We start from the raw sequence: 21,008 nt of genomic DNA on the forward strand, positions 1-21,008 counted from the left end.
CTTGTCAGGCCTGGTTATATAAAAAAATTGGAAACTTTCCGTTAACTAGGTTTTTAGCTTTTTATGTTTGGTGACTACGTTAGGGTTTTATGGCTTGGTGACTAAAAATAGTTTTAATAATTCTCTAAAATTAAGAAAGTTATTGTTTATATTTTTTTTTTTTTTTTGACTATGAAAGTATTTGATTGAAACTGCAGAAAAGCAGCAGAAACCCATGCAAACTGTAAGCAGGAAATTAATTATAATCCCCTTTAGGAGGTGCAGGCAAACCATCACTCTTCAGCACATTGACCAGAGAGGATGGAGGGTGCAAATACCCAATTACCAAGATCCATCCCTCTTTTAGCTTGACAAGCAAGTCAATCCGCAGCTGCGTTTGTAGATCTCTTAACCAAATTTCATTGACAATAATGAAGCATACTCTGAAGTCCTCTAATGTCCATGAGAAGAGGGCAGATTTTTCTTTTATGAAGTGGCCACTGGCAGTGAACTGATTCATGTTTAAATACAGAAATCCAAATTACAAAATAAGTACTTCAACTACCTACACTGGCCAGAAAAAGGAATTTATATGCCTTCGACCCAGATCAATATGATTGATAATTTCAGCCAAAGTAGTTAAGATATTTTGAGTTATTTTTTCTTTTCTATCCAAATTACATGTTTAAGCTGTGTCTCCAGCTCCAAGTCTTCTTCATTTGATAATCTTCCCAATCCTTGGCTCAGTTGGCTGCATCTTCGCAAGAAAGCTTTGCCAGCAATGTAATTATCATTTGTTGGAGAGCCTAGCAGCCCATTCTCATAGACCAGCTTATGAACATATATCAGAACTTCTGGATGTCAGTTTAATATGAACTCAGAAAATTGTATGACAGATCCTTATCTATTAGACTACTTATTTATATTCTGCCACTTCAGAGAGAAGATAAAATTTCACTCTGTATTAAATGAACAGAAACTAGTATTGTCGCCACCAATGAATTAAAAAACGCGCCTTGAGGCGCGCCTGAGGCCTAAAAAGCGAAAATCAGCACTTAAATTGAGTCAGCTTCGCTGAGAAGGCGAGCAAGGCGCAAAAAACTACGCTTGAGGCGTCGTAGGCGTACGCGCAGCGTGGTTTTTTTTTTTGGGTCTTTTCTGAAATGACGTTTTGGGTACTGAGGTTTAAAGACCTATCTAGGTCGCGACATTGAGCAGCCTACATCAGTCGCCTCCCCTTCTCTGTTTCTCATAGAACCCAATCAATCCATTATCTTTCTCAACGATTTGGCTGTCAAGGAGACCAAGGAGTTCGATTTGGCTGTAAAGGAGACCAAGGAGTTCGAGTTGCAGACTTGGGAGTTCGATTATTGGAGTTTGATTTGCAGCCTTCGGGTTCGATTTGGATTTTGGAGTTCGATTTGCAGACTTGGAGTTCGATTTGCAGACTTGAAGAGGAACAATAAGAACAACAACAACACCCACATCAACTGTAGCAAACCAATTCCGGGGTAAATTCTTTTTCAAAACTATGTTTGATTTTGAATTATGGGTCATTGAGATAAACTCTGTTTTGTAGATGATCAATTCTGGGTTTTCATTTCATATTGTCTTTTCGGTTTACCTTTGTGGCACACTGCCGTTATAGGTTTGTGTATGAATGCAAGTCAACAACTTTGAAAATGAAATTTAAAATTCATCTTGAACAACAGAAGCATTTGTATTTAAGAGACTGTTAGACATTACCACTGTTAGAATGTGAGATGGGTGAGAGGAGTATGTTTATGGATGTGCAGGACAATAGATTGAGATAGAAGAGATGGAGTTGGAATAGAATGAATAGAAAACTTCTAATCATAACACAGGCGGAGAAACGTAGGTTTGAGCTTGTTACTTTTGTAGTCTTACTTTGGTTTTTAAGCTAGTACTTACATGACACAGGCCATACTTATTCATATGTGAATTATTTTCAACAGAAACCATAAATTTGAATCCAACATCTTTAACTATTTGGGGTGTTGAAGGTTTTGAATTAGAAAACACAAACATAGTAAATCATTTTACTCACAACTTTTCTTCGATTTGTGTGATAGAATCAGACCTGAATTTCTCAATTTTTTTTTTTATGTACTGCAGCAAGTCAGCAACAATGAGTTCTAGTACTACTACTAGTGGGACAACAAAGAAAGATCATGCTTGATAGTGATGGTGGTGATAGTGATGGTGGGGATAGTTTGGATGGTGATCTTCTAGTTGATGAGGAAGATGATTTCCAAGCATGAAGTAGATTTCAACATTTGTTCTTGATCTTTGGTGTTTGAACTTTAAATCCTTGATTTCATTTTATGTTGGTAATTTTGTTGAATTATATGCTTCTAGTACTTCATTTATTGTGAGTGAATTCATGTTCTTTTGGTTGAATCATAATGTGGTATGTATAAGAGTAGAAATTACATGAATATAGGTGATTAATACGTAAGGCTTACGCCTTATGCGCCTTATGCCTCAAGGCTGCAAGGCTCTCCCGAAAACGCCTCGGGTACGCCTTCAGCGTTTTAAAACATTGGTCACCACCACTTTCAAACATTAAAAGTTCTGATTCACTACTTAATATAGGTTCTAAGTTAGCTTACCAAAAGCAAAAGGTGTTCTGATTCAATATTTACCAATGAGAAATGGGTTCTGATTTAAACTCTAGCTTTCAATAATTATCTCTCTTTAAGAGCATTGTGCATGTGAGGATCAACAATGGAATTAGCCCCTTATCAACCAATATGAAGTGTTATTTCAAAAATAAAAGCCTCATATATATTGACCAACTATCAACGCATGGACTACTCATCCGGTCATATTATTCCTTTTCTTTAACTGTAAATTGGATTTGGGGGGATGAGGCATAACAAGAAACAAGTGCACAGCAGAGGACTGCAAAGTGCAAACTATCCAAACACATAGAAGAGCCTAGGCACCCCAGCAAGATCTTTCTTTAAAGCAAAAATTAGTACCTATATATGAACTATACACAATATACAGGAAACTTGAGCCTTCTATTGGATTCAAGGGTATACCGCAGAGGTGCAGACCGATCATATGTACATCTGGCCATAAAGATGTGTTCAATGGTGTACTGCAACAAGAAACCTCAGAAATCCTCCCATATCGTCATCTCCCCATGTTGTGGTCAACTTGTAAAACTGTGTTTGCATGATGTGTTCAAGGAATCCGAAGGCATTTCAAGTATAACTTAACACCCAGTTTTTCTAACCTACTGATGCTCAACTAATTTCCTTAGTCCAGCGCAGACAAATGTGCGTCTATATAGCAATATACTATTCGTCTGAAGGGCAGCTGCTAAATTATGGTTTCTATTATCAATTCTTCTAAAACATCTTCTACCATCTGAAAAACGACATCCTCAGCATCCTTCCGGATATCTATCCATGTTCCAGATCGTGCTATATCCATCTGAACAACCTGCTGCAATGTCCGGGGTGACGGATGAAGTGAGAGGTACCCGTCAACATACTTCATCACCTTATGAATCACAGTTTTCTCAATCGGAAGTCGTCGAACATTTGGCTTGATAAATGACGGCCAAGGGGAATATCGAAGGTCACTGTGGTATACTTCGACAAGGACTTCATCTATACAGTCAAAGAGGAGCATGCAATCACCTTTGAGTAGGTTTGCCTGCAGCTTTACTGTGTCAAACAAGAACGGGTCAAGCAGTTGGTCTGTTGAGTCGCACATCATTGAGATTTCATCCCAATCTAAGCTTGCAGCTCGGAGCACTGCCTGAATATACTCGGAGATCAATTCATGTTCATTCAAAGAAGAGGTACTGCTACTGTCAGTGTCCGTAGGGGACCTCACAAGACGAGCAGAATGGTGCTCTTCAGCTGCAGATATATTTGGCGTAACTCAATTAGAAGAATTGAATAGAGATAAAAGAAGAGAAAGAAAGGGGAAATGGTAGTACAGGATGAAGGCCTACCAGGTTCAGATATGGTATCTACAAAAAACTGCTCAAGTACAGATACCGGACTTGGGTGCTCTCCTTTATCTTCGATGCTAGCAGAATCTTCCCCTCTCTGAATTCTTGGAGGTGACTGGAAAACATCAGGTGAGGATGTTGATGGCTGCTCCTGAAATGTTAATCGAGAACAAGCTTAAGATCAGTAGCGAAACAATGTAATTAAAAGCACATGAATTTGCAGCAAAAGTGAAACCTTCTACATAATTTGAAAGACAAAATCAATTCAAGTAACTCACCTGTCTGGAGGTCCTAATATATTCATCTTCCTCGTACAAGTCGGCTTTATCTGTACTCCAATCAAGAGCCTTGTCTTTGCAATTTAGTTCAGACAGTGTCTCTGCAGGATCAGTTTCTCCTTGGTATACAGTATCACTAGTTTCTGTGGTACTGGTCTTCTCCATGCAATTGGATCTTCTTAGAGCTCCCAAAGAACTATTTTCTCCTGGGTGGACAGTATCTTTAGTTTCCACAGTACCATTTCTGCAAGCGCTTTCTGATTCAGAGGGCTGTTTTAAAGAATTGATTTCTCCTTGGCGCATGGTGCGATTATTCTCTGCAATTCAGGCAGATGATTGCTAAACAAAAGAGCACATAAGACAATGCAAGATCAACAATTAGTAACTTCAAACCTGTAGGACTTGAGCAGCTGGTTTTTTCTTTCTGAAGCCTCCATTTGTTCTCATATAACAGTTGGCAGTTGCTGTTGGGTGAAAGTCCTACAGGACTGCGTGTAGGCAAGAAGTCGTGCTCAGGAAATGATATCACCCTTTCCAGGGTTTTCAGTTCCTGCTTTTTGTGGTTTCTGTCCTTGTTTCCACTGTTTAACAATTCCAACAATCTAGCCTCCAAAGAACTTTCAGATTCCTTTAGCCTAGGATGGCAAACAACCGAAATGTTTAAGTTCCCAAGACCACTTCCACTGGTTGATGCAGTTTCACACTGAATTTGTGATTCACATTCTCTCCCCTCGCTCATGTTGTCTCTTTTCTTTACATCAAGAGAAGACATTATCATTCCTCCACCAGGTGAATTTCTTCTAATGATCTCCACACCTTTTCCTTTACAATCCTCTTTCGAGCCTTCACAGGGAGATCCATGTAATGTACCATCCATTGACTTAGAGTGTTGCTCTTTTCTGCTTACCCCTATAGCATGTCTCAACTTCTTCTTTATCTGACTAAATGAAATATTCGCAGGCATTTCACTCTGCCCGTTATTTCTCAAGCTGTAATAAGATTGCAGAGAGGAACACTTAATATTGTCTTCAGCACTTTGCATGCTAGTTGGGCCGGGTTTCAAAACTACTATTCTGTCTGAAAAATGGGAATCATCACTTTCCTCAGAAGAGTAGGTATCACAGGATTTCGACTTCTGATTACCAGCAGGACCATCATATCGCCTTGGTTCTGAAACATTGACGTCAGAGGGAGATTTAATCTGATGTTTTACTGCCTGAGATTCTCTGAGGTCTTCAATATGTTTTGCTAACAGAGAATTTGGGTCTTGTAGGAGCTTTATGAATAATTCTTTATTAGAATTCAAAATCTCTAATGCATCTGATAATTGTCTAGACTGGTGGTTCACCCCATCTATCCTGATGTACTTTTCATCAATGAATTTCTGATTTCTGATGGCCTCAGCTGCATTCTTCTGTACTTGTGGAAGAGTAATCTCATAATTAATACTTTTACAACCAAATCCTCTTCTCTTTTTGCCACGCACCTCTTTTGCCAATGCTGCGGAGTTGAGCTTGTTTGAAGATGTTTCTACTGAAACTGAATAAGAAGGTTTCCCATTCTTAGCTTCATATTTCAGACCCTGAGGTGAAAGAGGATGAGATATCTGACTAGATTTGCTAGCCTTTCCTTTCTTCTTAGGTAACTGACAAGCAAGTTTTGAATTGGATTGCATATGTTTCAATTCATCAGAATCAATTTTCTTATTCATCTGCAGCTCAGTGGATAACTTTTCCCCCTTATGCTTTCTTTTACTTGCCATACCAGAATCAACTGTTTGAGTTCTGTTCGTCATTTTATCCTGGAACAAGTAAAGTTGCTAATCAGCTGATCAAGTAATCAGCAGTCAATTACGTGAGAGAATACTGAAGGCAAAGAAAACAAAAGTAAATAAAGAAGAAAAAATCCTGCGTAAAAAGTTGATATAAAACTGCTAAAAGCTCATGCATCCAAAGACATCAGTCTGTTGAAGAAGCATTCGGAGTACTTAAAAATATGCGCCAAATTCATAATAAAATAGTTAGGTGTAACTTACATCCATGCTTTGGCTCTTCTCATCCAAATTGTTAAGCAAATCCAACTTGGTCTTAGAAATTCTATAATCTGCATACAAAGGAAAAAAATTATAAAGCTTTGATCTTATTGAATATGAAACAGGGGAATTTATAAAAAAATGCATGCATTTAATGAGAAATCAAGAAACAGTATAATCATGGTGAATCTTTTCAGTACTTTTAGCAATTATGATTAATCAGATGTGGTAACCGGGGAGTAAAAGCAGCTCCTAAGGACTTGCACTTGCCATCGTTCAAAATGATTCAAAAATTCTTACCAAATCTGTTCGAATGCCTCTTATCTGAAAGCAGCTTCTTATCAGAATGACTTTGGCGAAAGTCGAAGAGGCCATATAAACGCCACATACAACCTGTCTGGTACTTCTCACATACCATAGGGCTCTTTGGTGGTGTCATCCTTGCCATGATGACTGAACTATGAGAGGTTGCCTATAACAGACACCAAATTTACAGCATCAAACTAGGAAAAAAGTAGAAACTTCATAGCATACAAATTTTCTTCATTTGAAATCCAATGATCCAAATAACAATCCTTTTCTTTTCTTTTGGGGCTGCATATTTGTTCTGTGCCCTGGAATGTAAGATTAGAAAAACATAATTGCACACAGAGAAGGTTTGCATGTAAAGGACAAGGCTTTCTAGTATCCAAACACATATATAAGTACAAATAAATCTATTTGTGGACTTTAATCTACAATAAATATCCAATATAATTTTCAATTATGGATGTGTTAGAAAGAGTATGATGTAGGTGTGCCAGAAAGAAGTGGGTCTGTGCTGAGAGAAAGGGGGGTCTTCTCTACATTTTGTATAACTAATTTGTCTTGTTTTAGTTTGTCCTCTTTTTTTTTTTTTTTGGCAAGTAGTTTGTCCTCTTTTTATGCATTGTATTTGTCCATATGACCCACCATGTGTTTTCTTCAACAAATCATACCTAATAAGATTTGTTTATTGAAGAAAAAAGGAAAATTGAAGCGACCTTTTTCTATGAAAGAACATAACCCTCAAGTCATGACTCAAAACTTGAGTGATAGAAAAGCCATGAAGATGTGAATTCATTTCCCAAGAAAGATGGGACACTTAAAAGAAACTCTTCCCCAATAAATGGAAATTAAAGAACAAAAAAGGAAAAAGAGGAAAGTCAGGCCACAATATCTTTAACTGTGTTACCCAAATCTTAGTGCTGTTCCACCTGTCCCTATAAGGTGATTATCAGCTAACTTAATCACCAAAATTAGCATAAACAGGCATTTCTGTATGTTTCTGGGGAAAATTTCTCAGAAATGAAAATTTGTCAGACAACCAAAACAATTTTACTTATATGAACTTACCCACAATTTCATAAGTCAGAAGCATCAAAACCCAGAAACAAAAGTTGCATAATTCCTCATGAGGTAAAACATAACAAAGTGAACAAACAGAGAGAGAAGTACCTGAGACAATTAACTTGAAGATCCTGCTCAATGCTTGAGAAAAAAATGGAAGCTTTTTGCTTGGACAGGACAGAGAACACAGAAAGCTTAAACCTTTAGCTCAAGGACTTGTTGTAGTAGTATACCAAGTTCAAATTTTTAGCATCAAACTGAAGTTATAAGAAGAAACCCAGAAAAGTTGAATGTTGAATGGGAGCTTGAAGATTGATGAAGAAGAACTTGCTCAATGCTTGAGAGCAAAATGAAAGCTTCCTGCTTGGATTTGACAAAAAAGCAAAGAAAGCTTAAACCTTTATCTAAAGGACTTGTTCAAGTTCCATCCCAATTTGGAGTTTCTAACATGAAAATGGAACTTACAAGAAGAAACCCAGAAAAGTTAATGTTGAATGGGAGATTGAAGAGTCATGAAGAAGATGAAGAAGAAGGATCGAAGAATTCAATGTGGGATGAGAAATGTGAAAAGGAGAAGAAGAAGATAGGAGGGTTGGGATTTATGGTGACAATGACTGATAATATTGCAATTTGGCAATGATGACACCAAGGATGAGATGAGGATTGAAGACAGAGAAGGAAACTGGAAAGCTTTCAACTGAAGCAAAAAGTAAGTTTAGTTGCTTTCTTTCCCACCTCTCTCTCTCTTTCTTGTTTCTCTCTCTAAATTTGCAACCTTCAAATCAAACGGTCATTAGAGACCCATCACCTCCTTGCTTTCTCTCTCTCTTCACGGTAAGCCAAAGAGAGAGAGATGTCAGTTACGTGTTTGGATTTTTTTTAACATAAGATTTTCTGGTCTGCCATAAAGAATTGCTTACAAGATCAACGTAGCACAGGAAAATAATATTGTAGATGAATAGATTAATATATGGGAGGTATTTTTCATGAGGTCCAAAATTTGTATCGTTCATCCCCTCATAATAAAAAAAGAAGGTATAGCGTATAGGGATCAGAAATCGGTATTGAAATGAGACTTGAGACAACGTTCTCGTGAAAAATATTAATTAAAATAGATATTATGAGCTATTGTTAATAGGCAATATTGTATCTTCTACATTGTACAAACACGGAAACAAGGGTTTACAAGAACATGAGCCGTCTGCTCTCTCTAAATTCTAGCCGTTAAAGTTTGGAGTTCCGTTGATGTCGCAAGGCGTTCGTTACAGATCAATTATTAGGAGATTCTTTCTCCGTCTCTCATTATCTATTGGTCAGCTCTAGCGTCGATCAGTGTCAGCAGTATGAAGATATGTGCGTTAGTTTCAAGATCAGCGTGGATTGTTGCACCACCAAAATCACATCTCATTGGGTTAGAAGTGCAGTTGCCGGCATGTTTGTTTTCGGGCACTCAGATTTGGCAGCCTTAGGCATTGGGCTTTGGGTAACATAGCTGGTATGGAGGCTTCGTCCACACAAGGAACATCTCAAATATGATCATATTTGCCTGTAGAATCAAGATTGGATCTTGATCGATGTTCCAGGTCCTTTTCAGATTTGGACCTGATCGAGATTCGGGTTCTACAATAGGTTTGATTCTGCCCTGCACTTCAGAATAATAGTTTTGATGCTTGTTTATTCGGTGGATTGATGAATACTACACTTTATGAGTCTATCTATCAACGTTCTGTGAGTACCACAATTACGTACTTAGGCGAGCAGTTCAAGCTGTGCTGAGCGAGCATAGTATGGATCCGTATGTTGTTTTCTTTTTCAAAAAGCACTCCATGGTTGTTTAATTCACAACTTTCAAGATCATAATAATTTCACACTTATGGGTAATTATCTTCTTGGAGATGTTTACAGGTTCATTTGGCTTCTGCTCAAATCTACATAGTTGTTTTAGAGTTACGCTCAACTTCTCCTATAATAGGACATGCTATTGGTGTGTACATCTTTTAGTGTGGTATACATTAGCTCTAACTTCAAGCAGTTTGTGGCTTGTGTCTGCTCTCAAAGTTGTTTGGGATGTCATTCTAACAACGATTGTAATCGTTTAAAGTTTCAATAAAATCTTTAAAAAAAAAAAAAAACCGCAACATGTGTATACAATTAAGACATTCAATACAAAACCAATTGATCATGTGGTGAGAATTTAAAACATTATAAATTATAATTGTAGTTTATGACTTTACACCTCGGTGAAGGAGATTCTAAATCAACACATTTTGTCAACTTGAGTTAGATTTTTTTTTTTTTTTAATGAGGCAAAAAAATTGTCCATCACCCGTGTAAACGTTTTTTTTTTAGTAAAATGAGATCAGCCCTTTATTGAAATTGAAATGTTACAACGATACCATGCCAATAGGCATAAAAAAGAAAATAAACAATGCGAAAGGAAAAGATGCAAAAATTGCATCTGAAATACAAAGAATTAAAAATGCAAGAGCAGCAGCGTCGAAACGCAGCGCTGATTTTACACTACGGATTGCAGCCGTGTAGTGAATTAAGTAGTCGGTGGTTTGACTACCCATCGAACTCCAACGCACAATTTGACAAAAATCAACTTGGCGCCAGAATGAAGGCACTCTCCCACCTAAAGATCGAAGCCGACCAAGGGTGTCAGAACATGGCCATGTTGGCAGACGATCTTTCACGAACAGGTACCACAAGCTTGAGTCTCGAATCCAATACCAGTAAACAAGAGTCCCAAACCAATCTAGCAACTGATATGCAGCCCACCAAAGATAGTGGGCCATATACCGAGCCCAATCTCCACCCGGATCCCAGATCCAGACCCGTGTGCCAAAACCACCCGGATCCCAGATCCGGATCCGGAACCTTCTGCAGATCTGCCATCGTGATCCCTGATGGCCAGTCCACCACCACCGCCGGCTCGATCCCTGATCCCCAGCCCACCATCGACTTGGAGAAGTCGAAGAGAGAGTATGAATCAACCTGCACAAACAAGACCAGAGGCCAGAATCACCATGAACCCATAAACCCCCAACAGTCGAACGTGAAGACCAGCCATCGTCACCATCAGCCAAAACACCACTATGAGCGACAGCCGAAGACCATGATTGGCCTTGCACTCCTTCAAGGCCAGAACTCAGAACCTTCGTCCCCGAGTCTCCAACCCTCAATCGGCCAAAATCCCGGCAAACCACCCCATAGCAGAAGGCAGGAAGAATGGCAAGAGACGGACCAAAGCCCGTGAATGACTCCATTGAAGTGGAGTAGATGCAGGGAAGACCGATCTCAAAGGAGACGCCGCCGCCCCAAACCCTAGCAGAGCTAGGTCGAGAAGAAAAGAAGACGTTTTACCCGTGTAAACGTTGTTGATACCTATACTCGGACCAATTGCATATTCGATTCATGTGTTCTATTTATATTGTAATTCCGGTCATTATGTTTATTGATGTGGATTGTGGAATACTAAATTTAGTCATTATAACGTAGTAAAAAAACTACCATTGTAACTGTTAATGTAAGAACATGAAAAGCTGCAGTTTTTTCTGGTCAGGGATTGGGACTTGTTCTGTGGTAACTCTTTTTCTCATGAAATAGGGTGCGTTTTCGTATTTTGTGGAAGTGTTGTCGTCGTAGGTGACAAAATAAACTTATTAAGTTCTTGTCAATTTGATGATAATGTTGAAGCAGCCCCCTCCCCTAGATTTGATTTACTTGTGTCTCTCTTCTCTTCAAAGCTTTTGAAATTTTTCGTATCAAAAAAAGCTTTTGAAATTTTTGTCTTACTTATTTTTCAAATTTCAACGCCCTCGATTTCATTTCACAATGCTTCTGGATTGGCAGGCTGGACTCTCTTGCCTTGGCACTATCTTCTTCACTGTCAAAAAACTCAGAGAGAACTCATATTTCCAGTCAATTTTGGTGTCAGAAATAGTTAAGGCTCTCAAATATCAACGTTTGAAATTTTATCGACTCCATATTTGAATGTGTACTGTGTAGTAAGTATCATATACTTATCTTACACCACGTAAATACATTTCTCTGACAAATAAAATTATGGCCTAGAACTGAACATGTTAGTTCATTTTTCTAATATAATATATGGTTTTCTTTAATTTATTTGACAGAATTTATTGAAAACTATATTTTGCATGATATTGGACCTTTAGTAGTGTTAAATCTTGAAATAATTTGGCCGTCGTGGATTTATTTCATGCTAATAATCTTATAAACCTTAAAGATTACGTGACATTAAATTGAAATAGAAGCTGTGATTTTCTTAGCAGCTGTGACTCTGTGAGGGTTTCAAAATGAGCTAACTAGCAAGCTGTCGATGGTTGCCACACCACAAAATGTGATGGTCCCAAACTTGAGAATGTAATCAAGTGTCTTCTAAGTTCATATTCGTGAACCAACAATGAACTGTGCAAATTAAAGACAAAGGGAAAGACATGCTTCTTGGCTCAATCAAAACCAATGGCTCCAATAAGTTCTACGTACATAGCTCTACAATTCCAACGAGATAGAACAAGGAAGATATGGGGACTAATCAAAGCAATCAATTGAAGATAGCTATATCATACACATCCACTAGAATGAATTAGAGATGCATTTGAGGAGCGGGTTTAAAGAGTGTAAACATAGCAACTATCCAAGAATATCGTTGGATAGTTGAGCTGCTTATCTATACTATTATTAAGAGAAGAGAGCCTGCTCTCTAAAACTGAATTTTTTTACCAATTTAACCCTTATATATTAAAAAATTATGAAATATAATTAATCAATAGGGATAATATAGTAAATTGTAAAATAGAAAATAAAAGAATAAAAAAAATAGCAAAAAATGTGATATATTTTTTTCTTTTTGGTAAAAAAAAAAATGTGATAGTTGTACGAAAAGTTTTCTCATTACCTTTAACTTCTCTCTACACACAAAGTGAGTAGTTCCTGCTAGTATTCATTATTTTAATTAAGAATTGAGGGGTATGTGGTAACTACTCGATCGATCAAATTAATCAAAGTTCATCTCAATTATGTTTATGATGAAACTAACAGTCTTGGTGATAGTTTAGTCACTGTAATCATATATATTTAGAGAATATTTCACTGTAATCATATATATTTGGAGAATATTTCTCCCCTTGTAGTATAATTAAGATTTGAAGCATTCACATGACTTATTAAAAATTAATTTTAAGATAAAACTTCACACATATTGTTGCATTTCAGTGTGGTTAAGCGGAGATATATTCGTACTATATGCATAAGAATAAGACTTACTAGAATGAAGGTCACGCATAATTCGCTGCACAACATTACAATTTTAACCGTTAAAAAATTGCATGGTAGTTTTAGCCATTACGTTGGTTAAAATGTTTTTAGCGACTTCACAATTTTACTGACTATTCAAAACAACCTACTTGAGGAGGTCGATCGAATCTATTGATTTGGCCATATATGCATGAGACCGGACAACGGACTTCCTTATATATAAACATATACGCCCTATAGATAACAAAAACTAGATAATCAAGTCTATGATTATAATCATATATATCAAGAAAGAAAAAAGTCACGAATCATAATGATAATATTGATTTGCATATATGAAACTAGTATTGGCAATTGCATTGCATGCGTCGGCTACTTCGGGTTGGGAAATACGCCAAACTGGGGAGAGTACCAACAACCACATGACGATGGCAACACAACGATAATTGTGATGGTACAATATTGTTGTTTGTTCACACAAGAAACAAGAGCCTAGTCTTATTCTAATTTGCATACGGTCAATGCCTGTCTAGCTATATATACATAACAAATCTTAGTTAGATAGTTGTTGGTGTTATGAATGACAATTGACATATGACCATCCATATTAGTGATTATAATAATAGGAGGTTTTTTTTTTTTTTTTTTGTTCCGGTTAGATATACCTTTTTATAAAAGAATAGAAATTACTTATTTTGGACACGTTCGATATAAAAGTCATTATAAAACAGCCTCATTCATTCACTATGGTGATAACTCGTTTGTAAAAACAAACTAAAAATTCTAAAATCAACTAAGAACTAATATAATCCGTTGATATATATATATATATATATATATATATATATATAATCGTAAATTATAACCAACAACCCATTAAATCATTTTTTTATTTTCCAAAAAGATTAGGAGGACAGAACAATGTATCTATCAATTATTATTATTATTATTTTTTTTTTGATAACTCTGATTTAAAAAAACAAAAAAGTAACCTAATTTTTAATTAATATTACTGTTTTTTTTTTTTAATCAAAGGAGGTCAGCCATTTATTGAAAATAAAAATTACAACGAAACGATGTCAAAAAAGACATCAAGAAGGAATTAAAACAGTACGAAAAGAAAATTACATAAGAAATATAACAACTTAAAAATGCAAGAGCAGCAACGTCGAAACGCAGCGCTGATTTTACACTACGGATTGCAGCCGTGTAGTGAATTGAGTAGTCGGTGGTTTGACTACCCATCGAACCCCAACGCACAAATTGACAAAACTCAACTTGACGTCGGAGTGAAGGCACTCTCCCACCTAAAGATCGAAGCCGGCCAAGGTTGTCAGAACATGGCCATGTTGGCAGACGATCTTTCACGAACAAATACCATAGAATAGGGTCCTGGAGCCAATACCAGTAAAGCACAGGAGCCCCATGCCATCGTAAAAAGCAAACAGCCCACAACAGGTAATGGATTGCAGTCCAAGCCCAACGTCCACCCGGATCCCAGATCCGAAACCAATTGCAACACCCTCCCGGATCCCAAATTCGGATCCAAAACTGTGGAGGCCCAAAACAAGCTGCTCCAGCCCACCCACTGCACCTCTGGCCCAAATCCAAAGCCACATGGGCCCAGAATCCACTGGACTGTCTCCCAGAAACCACTCCATCTGGGCAGACGACCCTGCCGCCGATGACACACCCATTCCCCGGCAAGCCGCCAATCGATGGGCCATCGTCTGCCTCTCCGCCATGGCATCGAAGAACGTCGAGCACCCAAAAACGATCGCCAACACCACCAAGCATAGATCCGCAATAGGGGCTCGACACCGACAGCAACAAGCAATCCGGCCAGAGGAAATCCCTCTTTTGCACCCACCAAGACAGCAGCACCACCGGGACCCCACTCCTCAGCACCGCCGTGGCTTCTACCCGGATCCCACTCCTCCCAAAAGGCGCTGCCATCCTCCGATACCGCGCCAACAGTATGTTGGCTCACCGCCCCAGCCTCAGCAGCGACCAAATTCCTCACAACAGGCACACTGCCTCCGACAACAACGAAGACACAAATGAATAGGCCGAAGCCAGAAATTTTCTCCATGAATGGAGTAGGTATAGGTCACGACGACAAAGAAGAGCCGCCGCACCACAAACCCTAGCAGAGCGCTCTGCTAGGTCAACTTTTCAGGGTGTATTGCATAATGGTACTGTTGGTCACTTGGTCTATTATTCCTTCACTTTAATATGAATTGTGTCTTTATCCAAGTGGATCGCCTTATTATTGTCATGCAAATACGTCAATGTACAAATTAAAATCAACATCAAACTCACATTTATTGTTGATTTATATGATGATATTACAAGTTAAAGTCGTTGTTTGAGAGAAAAAAAAAACATGATGATCGAGGATAAATTTTGGAAGTTACATACAAAGAAAGAACAAGGATAGAAGTTATGTATATTGTAATATATCATTCAAACATTGAAGTCTGAAAATGAACATAAAGGAAGAGGCAAGAAAAACTGCATGCATCTAGAATATCTATGAAGATAACGATGCAGGCTTATTTGGTCATATTAGAAGTAATCAAACCCTTAACCCTGTGACCTATCCATTCTTTAGTTTGTTTACACGGTTTGAGGACTCGGAATAGAATAGAAAAATGTTTCATTTTTCATGTTTGGTAAGAGTAATATGGAGAAAACAAAAAATTCCTCTACAAGAATAGGGAAAAGGTCAAACTTCCATTCTTTTCATGATTTAGGGGACATAATGCTTAAATGGCAAGCAACATTACGATCATCCTTTTAAAATAAAAACACGAGTACTTATTCATTGTCAAAAATGAAAACAACATACAAGAACTAATCTATGAGTCATACCACTTGCTTTACAGAAAACATGACATACATGCATAAACATATTATATTTAGATAACTAAAACACAAATATCTTCTCTCATTTCATCATATATCAATAGTATCTTCCCCAATCACGGTGAAACAATCAGTCTCGCTTCAATTGACATCCCATGATTTTGAAGAGCGAACATAATACCTTTGCCCTAAGAAGTAAGAACAAGCTACGACTCCACTTAGTGGGGCCAACCTCGCACAATAAAACTTGGGGCCCAAACAGTTTACAGTCCTTCTCCGGCCCAAATTCATAAAGAAGCCCAAAACAAACCAAAATGGAAAGACTTTACCCGCCACGCCAGCAATAAACCTCCCTATCCAAAATCTTAAACCTCTTACTCTCTGCAACTTCACTCTCTCTGTCTCTAATGGCCTTCACTTTCCTCTCAATCCCTCACTTTCTCTCTCCCCAACCCAACTTTCTCTCTCTAAAACCCCAATTCGCCTCTCTCCGACCCTCCATCTTCCCTCTCCCGGCCCGCCCACTCAAACCCGCCCACGCAATCGGCCCCGACGGCAAGTACTACCCGGACCCCTCCGACGACGACCCGCCCGAAGCCCCCGAAGACTCCGGCCACGGCGTCTCCAAATTCCAGCAAATCCAGCGCCAGGCCTCCCGCCACCAGAAGCTCCAGGAGGACGACTTCAAGAAGCACCAGAACACCATGCTCTCCGCCATTGCCGACGTCGAGGACCCGCCGGAGAACCCCGGCTCCGGAACTAGCCCCAGCTCCGGGGACGATTTGTTCGGCGACATCGACGAAGCTATTGCCTTGAAGCGCAAGGAGTTTGTGAAGCAAGGGCTTTTGAAGCCGAACCCTAAGGTGGAGGCGGTGGAGGAGCTGGGGCCGGAGGAGGTTGTGGACTTGGACGAGATTGATGAACTTCAGGGGCTGGCGATTGTGAGTGAGGAAGGGACTGAGAAATTCGACTCAAAGGTTAGTGATTTGGATGAGAAGGATGGTGTTTCGGTTTCGAGTTCTTTGTTTGATATGGATTTTGATAATTATGGTAAGACTAGGGCTAGAATTGTGGAACCTAAGTTTAAAATGAGCTTAGCTGAGCTTTTGGATGAGAGCAAAGTGGTGCCGATTTCGGTTTATGGTGATTTAGAGGTGGAGATAACCGGAATTCAGCATGATTCGAGGGTGGTTAGTGCCGGGGATTTGTTTGTGTGCTGTGTTGGGAGGAAAACCGACGGTCATTTGTATTTGAGTGAGGCTATTAAGAGAGGAGCGGTGGCTGTAGTAGCTAGTAAGGAGATATACATGGAGGAAAGCTTGGGGTGCAAGGCATTGGTCATTGTGGAAGATACCAATGCTGATTTACCTGCATTGGCTGCATCGTTTTATAGGTATCCGTCGAAGAATATGTCGGTGATTGGGATAACGGGGACAAATGGGAAGACGACGTCAGCGTATTTGATAAAGGGGATGTATGAAGCGATGGGATTGAGGACGGGTATGTTGAGCACGGTTGCGTATTATGTACATGGAGATAATAAGTTGGAATCGCCTAATACAACCCCGGATGCTGTTTTGGTTCAAAATATGATGGCCAAGATGCTCCATAATGGGGCTGAAGCAGTTGTCATGGAGGCTTCTTCTCACGGGCTAGCTCTGTCTAGGTGTGATGAAGTTGATATTGACATAGCGGTTTTCACAAATTTGACGGGAGACCATTTGGATTTTCACGTGACTGAGGAGGAGTACAGGGAGGCAAAGGGTAAGTTGTTTTCAAGGATGGTTGATCCAGAACGGCACAGGAAAGTTGTCAACATTGATGACCCAAATGCACCTTTCTTCATTTCACAGGGGAACCCTGATGTTCCAGTTGTGACCTTTGCCATGGAGAATAAGAATGCAGATGTCTATCCCTTGAAGTTTGAACTTTCCTTGTTTGAGACACAGGTTTTAGTCAATACTCCCAATGGTATATTGGAGATATCATCAGGGTTGCTTGGACGGCATAACATTTACAATATACTGGCTGCAGTAGCAGTTGGGATTGCAGTTGGAGCACCATTAGAAGACATCGTTAGGGGAATTGAAGAGGTTGATGCTGTTCCAGGGAGGTGTGAGTTGATAGACGAGGAACAGGCATTTGGAGTGATTGTGGATTATGCTCACACTCCTGATGCCTTGTCCAGGCTATTGGATTCTGTACGGGACCTTGGTGCAAGGAGGATTATTACTGGTATGCTTTTTTAACTTTTAATTATAGATTATCAGTTCTACAGCTCGAATTCTTGTTTAGTTGCATAATTCCAGTATTATATCCATTAGTCTGCCTTTTCAAAACTTTGCTTTTTCTAATAGGAAGTGATAATGTCTAGGCTGACTAAATAGTGGGGTTGAAACCATTTTGTACGAAGACGATGACTATAATAGCATATTCTGTGTAAAACAGGCATTTTGACCATAATTTTTTTCTCAGTTTTGTTGATTAAAGTGCGATTATTATTAGTTTGGCAGCCTATCAGTACTCATCTGAAATATAGAGTTTGCAAAGAATGCAATTCTTTTATTTATTTTTTCTAAGCTGACTGACTTTTGGTGCTCTATGTGAAGTAATCGGTTGTCCTGGGGAGAGTGACAGAGGGAAAAGACCTATGATGGCGAAGATTGCAACAGATAAAAGTGATGTGACAATACTGACATCTGACAATCCAAAGAATGAAGATCCATGTATGTATAGCAAACTCCAGATTATAAAACTATGATATAGTTGTTTTTGCATGCTACCATTGATTTTGAGGGAACAATTAGTTACTCTTATAGATGTTCTTTTTGATAGATTGTGTAATTTTCATAAGTTTTGCATGTCTATTCATCTAGACATGGCCTGTGTGGGTTCATGTCTTTAAAAAAGCTAGTTTACAATATTTAGCCTTGTAAGATCAGATGCTTAGTATCCTAAATCTTACACTTACATCTCCATCAGTGGACATCTTGGATGATATGCTGGCTGGTATAGGATGGACAATGCAGGAATACTTGAAACATGGCGAGAATGATTACTACCCACCTCTTCCAAATGGTCATAGGATTTTCCTGCATGATATAAGACGAGTAGCTGTACGGTGTGCTGTTGCCATGGGTGAGGAAGGTGATATGGTTGTAAGTTCTTGAAGCCCCAATCTACCTCCATGTGCAGGATTTATGTCTAAACATTAGAAAGCAGGAAAGAAAGAAGTCACACAAAATTATATATCCACTCTCTCTAATACTGGAAAGAAGTTAATGCTTCATATTGGAATTTTAACTACAGAAACATTTGGATTTAAATGGAAAAATATTTTTCCCCCCTTTTCGGGCCTCTACATTATCAGTTGTACAAAAGTTTCAAGTGGATGCACTCCATCTAGTCATTTCAAATCCTATATCTTATATTGTCAACGCGTATCAAATACATTTTCTGGTGATTTTTTTTTCTCTGACCACGGAAACAGATTTTCTCTTAATATTGAATCTGAACCGCTCTTAAATTTTGCATCCAACTGCACAAAAAGAATTGCTATTTATTTACTTTCGTAAGGTGCCGAGTTGTATTCATCTTTAGGTTTTGGAAGTACACCAGTTGAAATGACTAACAACCGTAAACATTTTGAGAAAGAAATAAGCTTCAGGAATGCAGTGAACAAAGTATGATTACTCTAGTAACTATAATAATGATGAAAAAGGAAATTCTGATTTACTTTCCTTTTTGCTTGTGGTTAATGAGTTAACTGTACCCTTCCTCTAGTTTTTCTTAGATTATGTTGCCTTGCTCCAGGTGGTTGCAGGCAAAGGCCATGAAGCGTATCAGATAGAAGGGGACAAAAAAGAGTTCTTTGATGACCGGGAAGAGTGTCGAGAGGCATTACAGTATGTTGATGAGCTTCACCAAGCTGGAATTGACACAAGTGAATTCCCGTGGAGGTAGGTTAACTGTATTGCATTTCTCGAAGCACAATTTATCTCTGACTTTTAACATCTCTAGAAGATTGAACTATTCCTTTGAGGAACTATCTCCATCAATGGAAAACAGAAGACTTGACTAATAGTTTCAGACTTTCAGTCTTGTAAAGGATAAGTTTATCCTAAGGTGCACCATGCACTGCACATCGTACAGAATGATATATTCATCTGGAGTGACAAACAGCAATACTAGCCTCTCTATCGGAGTCTCTTTTAAATAACTATGGGGCGCTTTTTCAATATTTTTCAAGTGAGGTATCATCCATGTAATGTGCTGATCAATCTTTGTTTTTTCAGGTTACCCGAGAGTCATTGACCTCTTCCAAAAGGAGTAGGTGAGTACAGGCAAATTTCAGGGAGTATTATGCGCACATGCTGTTGGTTGCAGTTAGGCGATTATTGCTGGAAACACACGAGCACATGTGAACCAAGTGTATCAATCTGGGTTTGTAGGAGTGAATGATGTAGAATTTGTGTGAAGGCAGTTGGATAGTCTTGGTTACGAAAGAATGGTATAAGTTCTACTACATAATCTTATTGCCCGATGTTTATTTTCTTAAAAATACAAATGCTATATCTTAACTCTCTCTTTACGCAGGCTAGTGAGCTTTTGCTCTCAGAAGGGGTGTACTTTTGGAGAAGGCTGAAAATGTTCACCCTTGAAAGGTTATAGGTACAATTTTTGTAGATGTATCTGTAGACTGTATTGCTATGTAATCTGAAATCCTGGCAGTTTTAAATTAATCCAATTGGTTGGTCCAGTTAGTTGTTAAAATATAGTAACTTTCTGTATAAAGGTCAATATGGAGCAGTGGTTGTGGTCATAACTCATGAGAACTTTGTTGTTGGGATGACAGAGGATCAATTAGTTGGTCCACAAAGTTGAGTATGCTGTAATGGTTCATTTCTGTAGCGCATTTCTTCTAAGAACACTTACCCATGTCTCTCTAAGACAAACAAGTCAGCAAAATTAAGTGTTAAAATGTCGTATAATTTTCGGGTTTGTACTATGTAAAAGTTGATATCGACCTACAAATAGTAAACTCTTCAATCTTTGGAGTAGCTATGTACCTGTGGGTTGGATTAGTTATTGGCTTAATGCATATACATAATATGTGGTGAATACTGAATAGTATGACAATACAGAATATTAGTACATATAGATTTCTTGGTGTACTATATATGTAGCGAGTTTTATGCGTGTGCAT

General features: G+C 38.5%; 2 protein-coding genes and 1 long non-coding RNA gene across 4 annotated transcripts; 2 read left to right on the plus strand and 1 right to left on the minus strand.

The window, feature by feature from the left end:
* The first annotated feature begins 1,215 nt into the window (after nt 1–1,215).
* LOC133743550 (uncharacterized) lies at nt 1,216–2,400 on the plus strand. Its single transcript, XR_009863150.1, has 2 exons — nt 1,216–1,490; nt 2,124–2,400. It is a non-coding gene; the product is annotated as an uncharacterized LOC133743550 (long non-coding RNA).
* A 482-nt stretch (nt 2,401–2,882) lies between these two features.
* Nucleotides 2,883–8,450, minus strand: LOC133743549 (uncharacterized). Of its 2 annotated transcripts, XM_062171525.1 has the most exons (8): nt 8,117–8,450; nt 7,760–8,011; nt 6,584–6,755; nt 6,287–6,354; nt 4,645–6,052; nt 4,252–4,568; nt 3,974–4,124; nt 2,883–3,878 (listed from the first exon to the last, which is right to left on the minus strand). In XM_062171525.1, the coding sequence occupies exons 3-8, from the start codon at nt 6,729–6,731 to the stop codon at nt 3,331–3,333; spliced, it is 2,640 nt and encodes an 879-aa protein (XP_062027509.1). In that variant the 5' UTR covers nt 6,732–6,755; nt 7,760–8,011; nt 8,117–8,450; the 3' UTR covers nt 2,883–3,330. The 2 variants fall into 2 exon arrangements, with proteins under 2 accessions (XP_062027509.1, XP_062027508.1); XM_062171524.1 differs by having other exon boundaries at nt 7,760–8,450.
* A 7,695-nt stretch (nt 8,451–16,145) lies between these two features.
* LOC133745611 (UDP-N-acetylmuramoyl-L-alanyl-D-glutamate--2,6-diaminopimelate ligase MurE homolog, chloroplastic) lies at nt 16,146–20,903 on the plus strand. The gene is made up of 6 exons (XM_062173716.1): nt 16,146–18,037; nt 18,412–18,528; nt 18,785–18,960; nt 19,616–19,761; nt 20,098–20,312; nt 20,399–20,903. The coding sequence occupies exons 1-5, from the start codon at nt 16,210–16,212 to the stop codon at nt 20,114–20,116; spliced, it is 2,286 nt and encodes a 761-aa protein (XP_062029700.1). The 5' UTR covers nt 16,146–16,209; the 3' UTR covers nt 20,117–20,312; nt 20,399–20,903.
* Nucleotides 20,904–21,008: the final 105 nt, after the last annotated feature.

This window comes from Rosa rugosa, chromosome 4, assembly GCF_958449725.1.
Source record: "Rosa rugosa chromosome 4, drRosRugo1.1, whole genome shotgun sequence".
Taxonomy (NCBI): Eukaryota; Viridiplantae; Streptophyta; class Magnoliopsida; order Rosales; family Rosaceae; genus Rosa; species Rosa rugosa.

Excerpts from the sequence above, each read along its gene's own strand:
- LOC133743549 (XM_062171525.1), bottom strand. The coding sequence starts at position 6,731 with ATGGCAAGGATGACACCACCAAAGAGCCCTATGGTATGTGAGAAGTAC. Across the intron at positions 4,569-4,644 it reads CAGCTGCTCAAGTCCTACAG|AGAATAATCGCACCATGCGC; the intron begins GTTTGAAGTTAC and ends CCTGAATTGCAG. Across the intron at positions 4,125-4,251 it reads ATATTAGGACCTCCAGACAG|GAGCAGCCATCAACATCCTC; the intron begins GTGAGTTACTTG and ends TTAACATTTCAG.
- LOC133745611 (XM_062173716.1), top strand. The coding sequence starts at position 16,210 with ATGGCCTTCACTTTCCTCTCAATCCCTCACTTTCTCTCTCCCCAACCC. Across the intron at positions 18,529-18,784 it reads TCCAAAGAATGAAGATCCAT|TGGACATCTTGGATGATATG; the intron begins GTATGTATAGCA and ends CATCTCCATCAG. Across the intron at positions 18,961-19,615 it reads GTGAGGAAGGTGATATGGTT|GTGGTTGCAGGCAAAGGCCA; the intron begins GTAAGTTCTTGA and ends GCCTTGCTCCAG.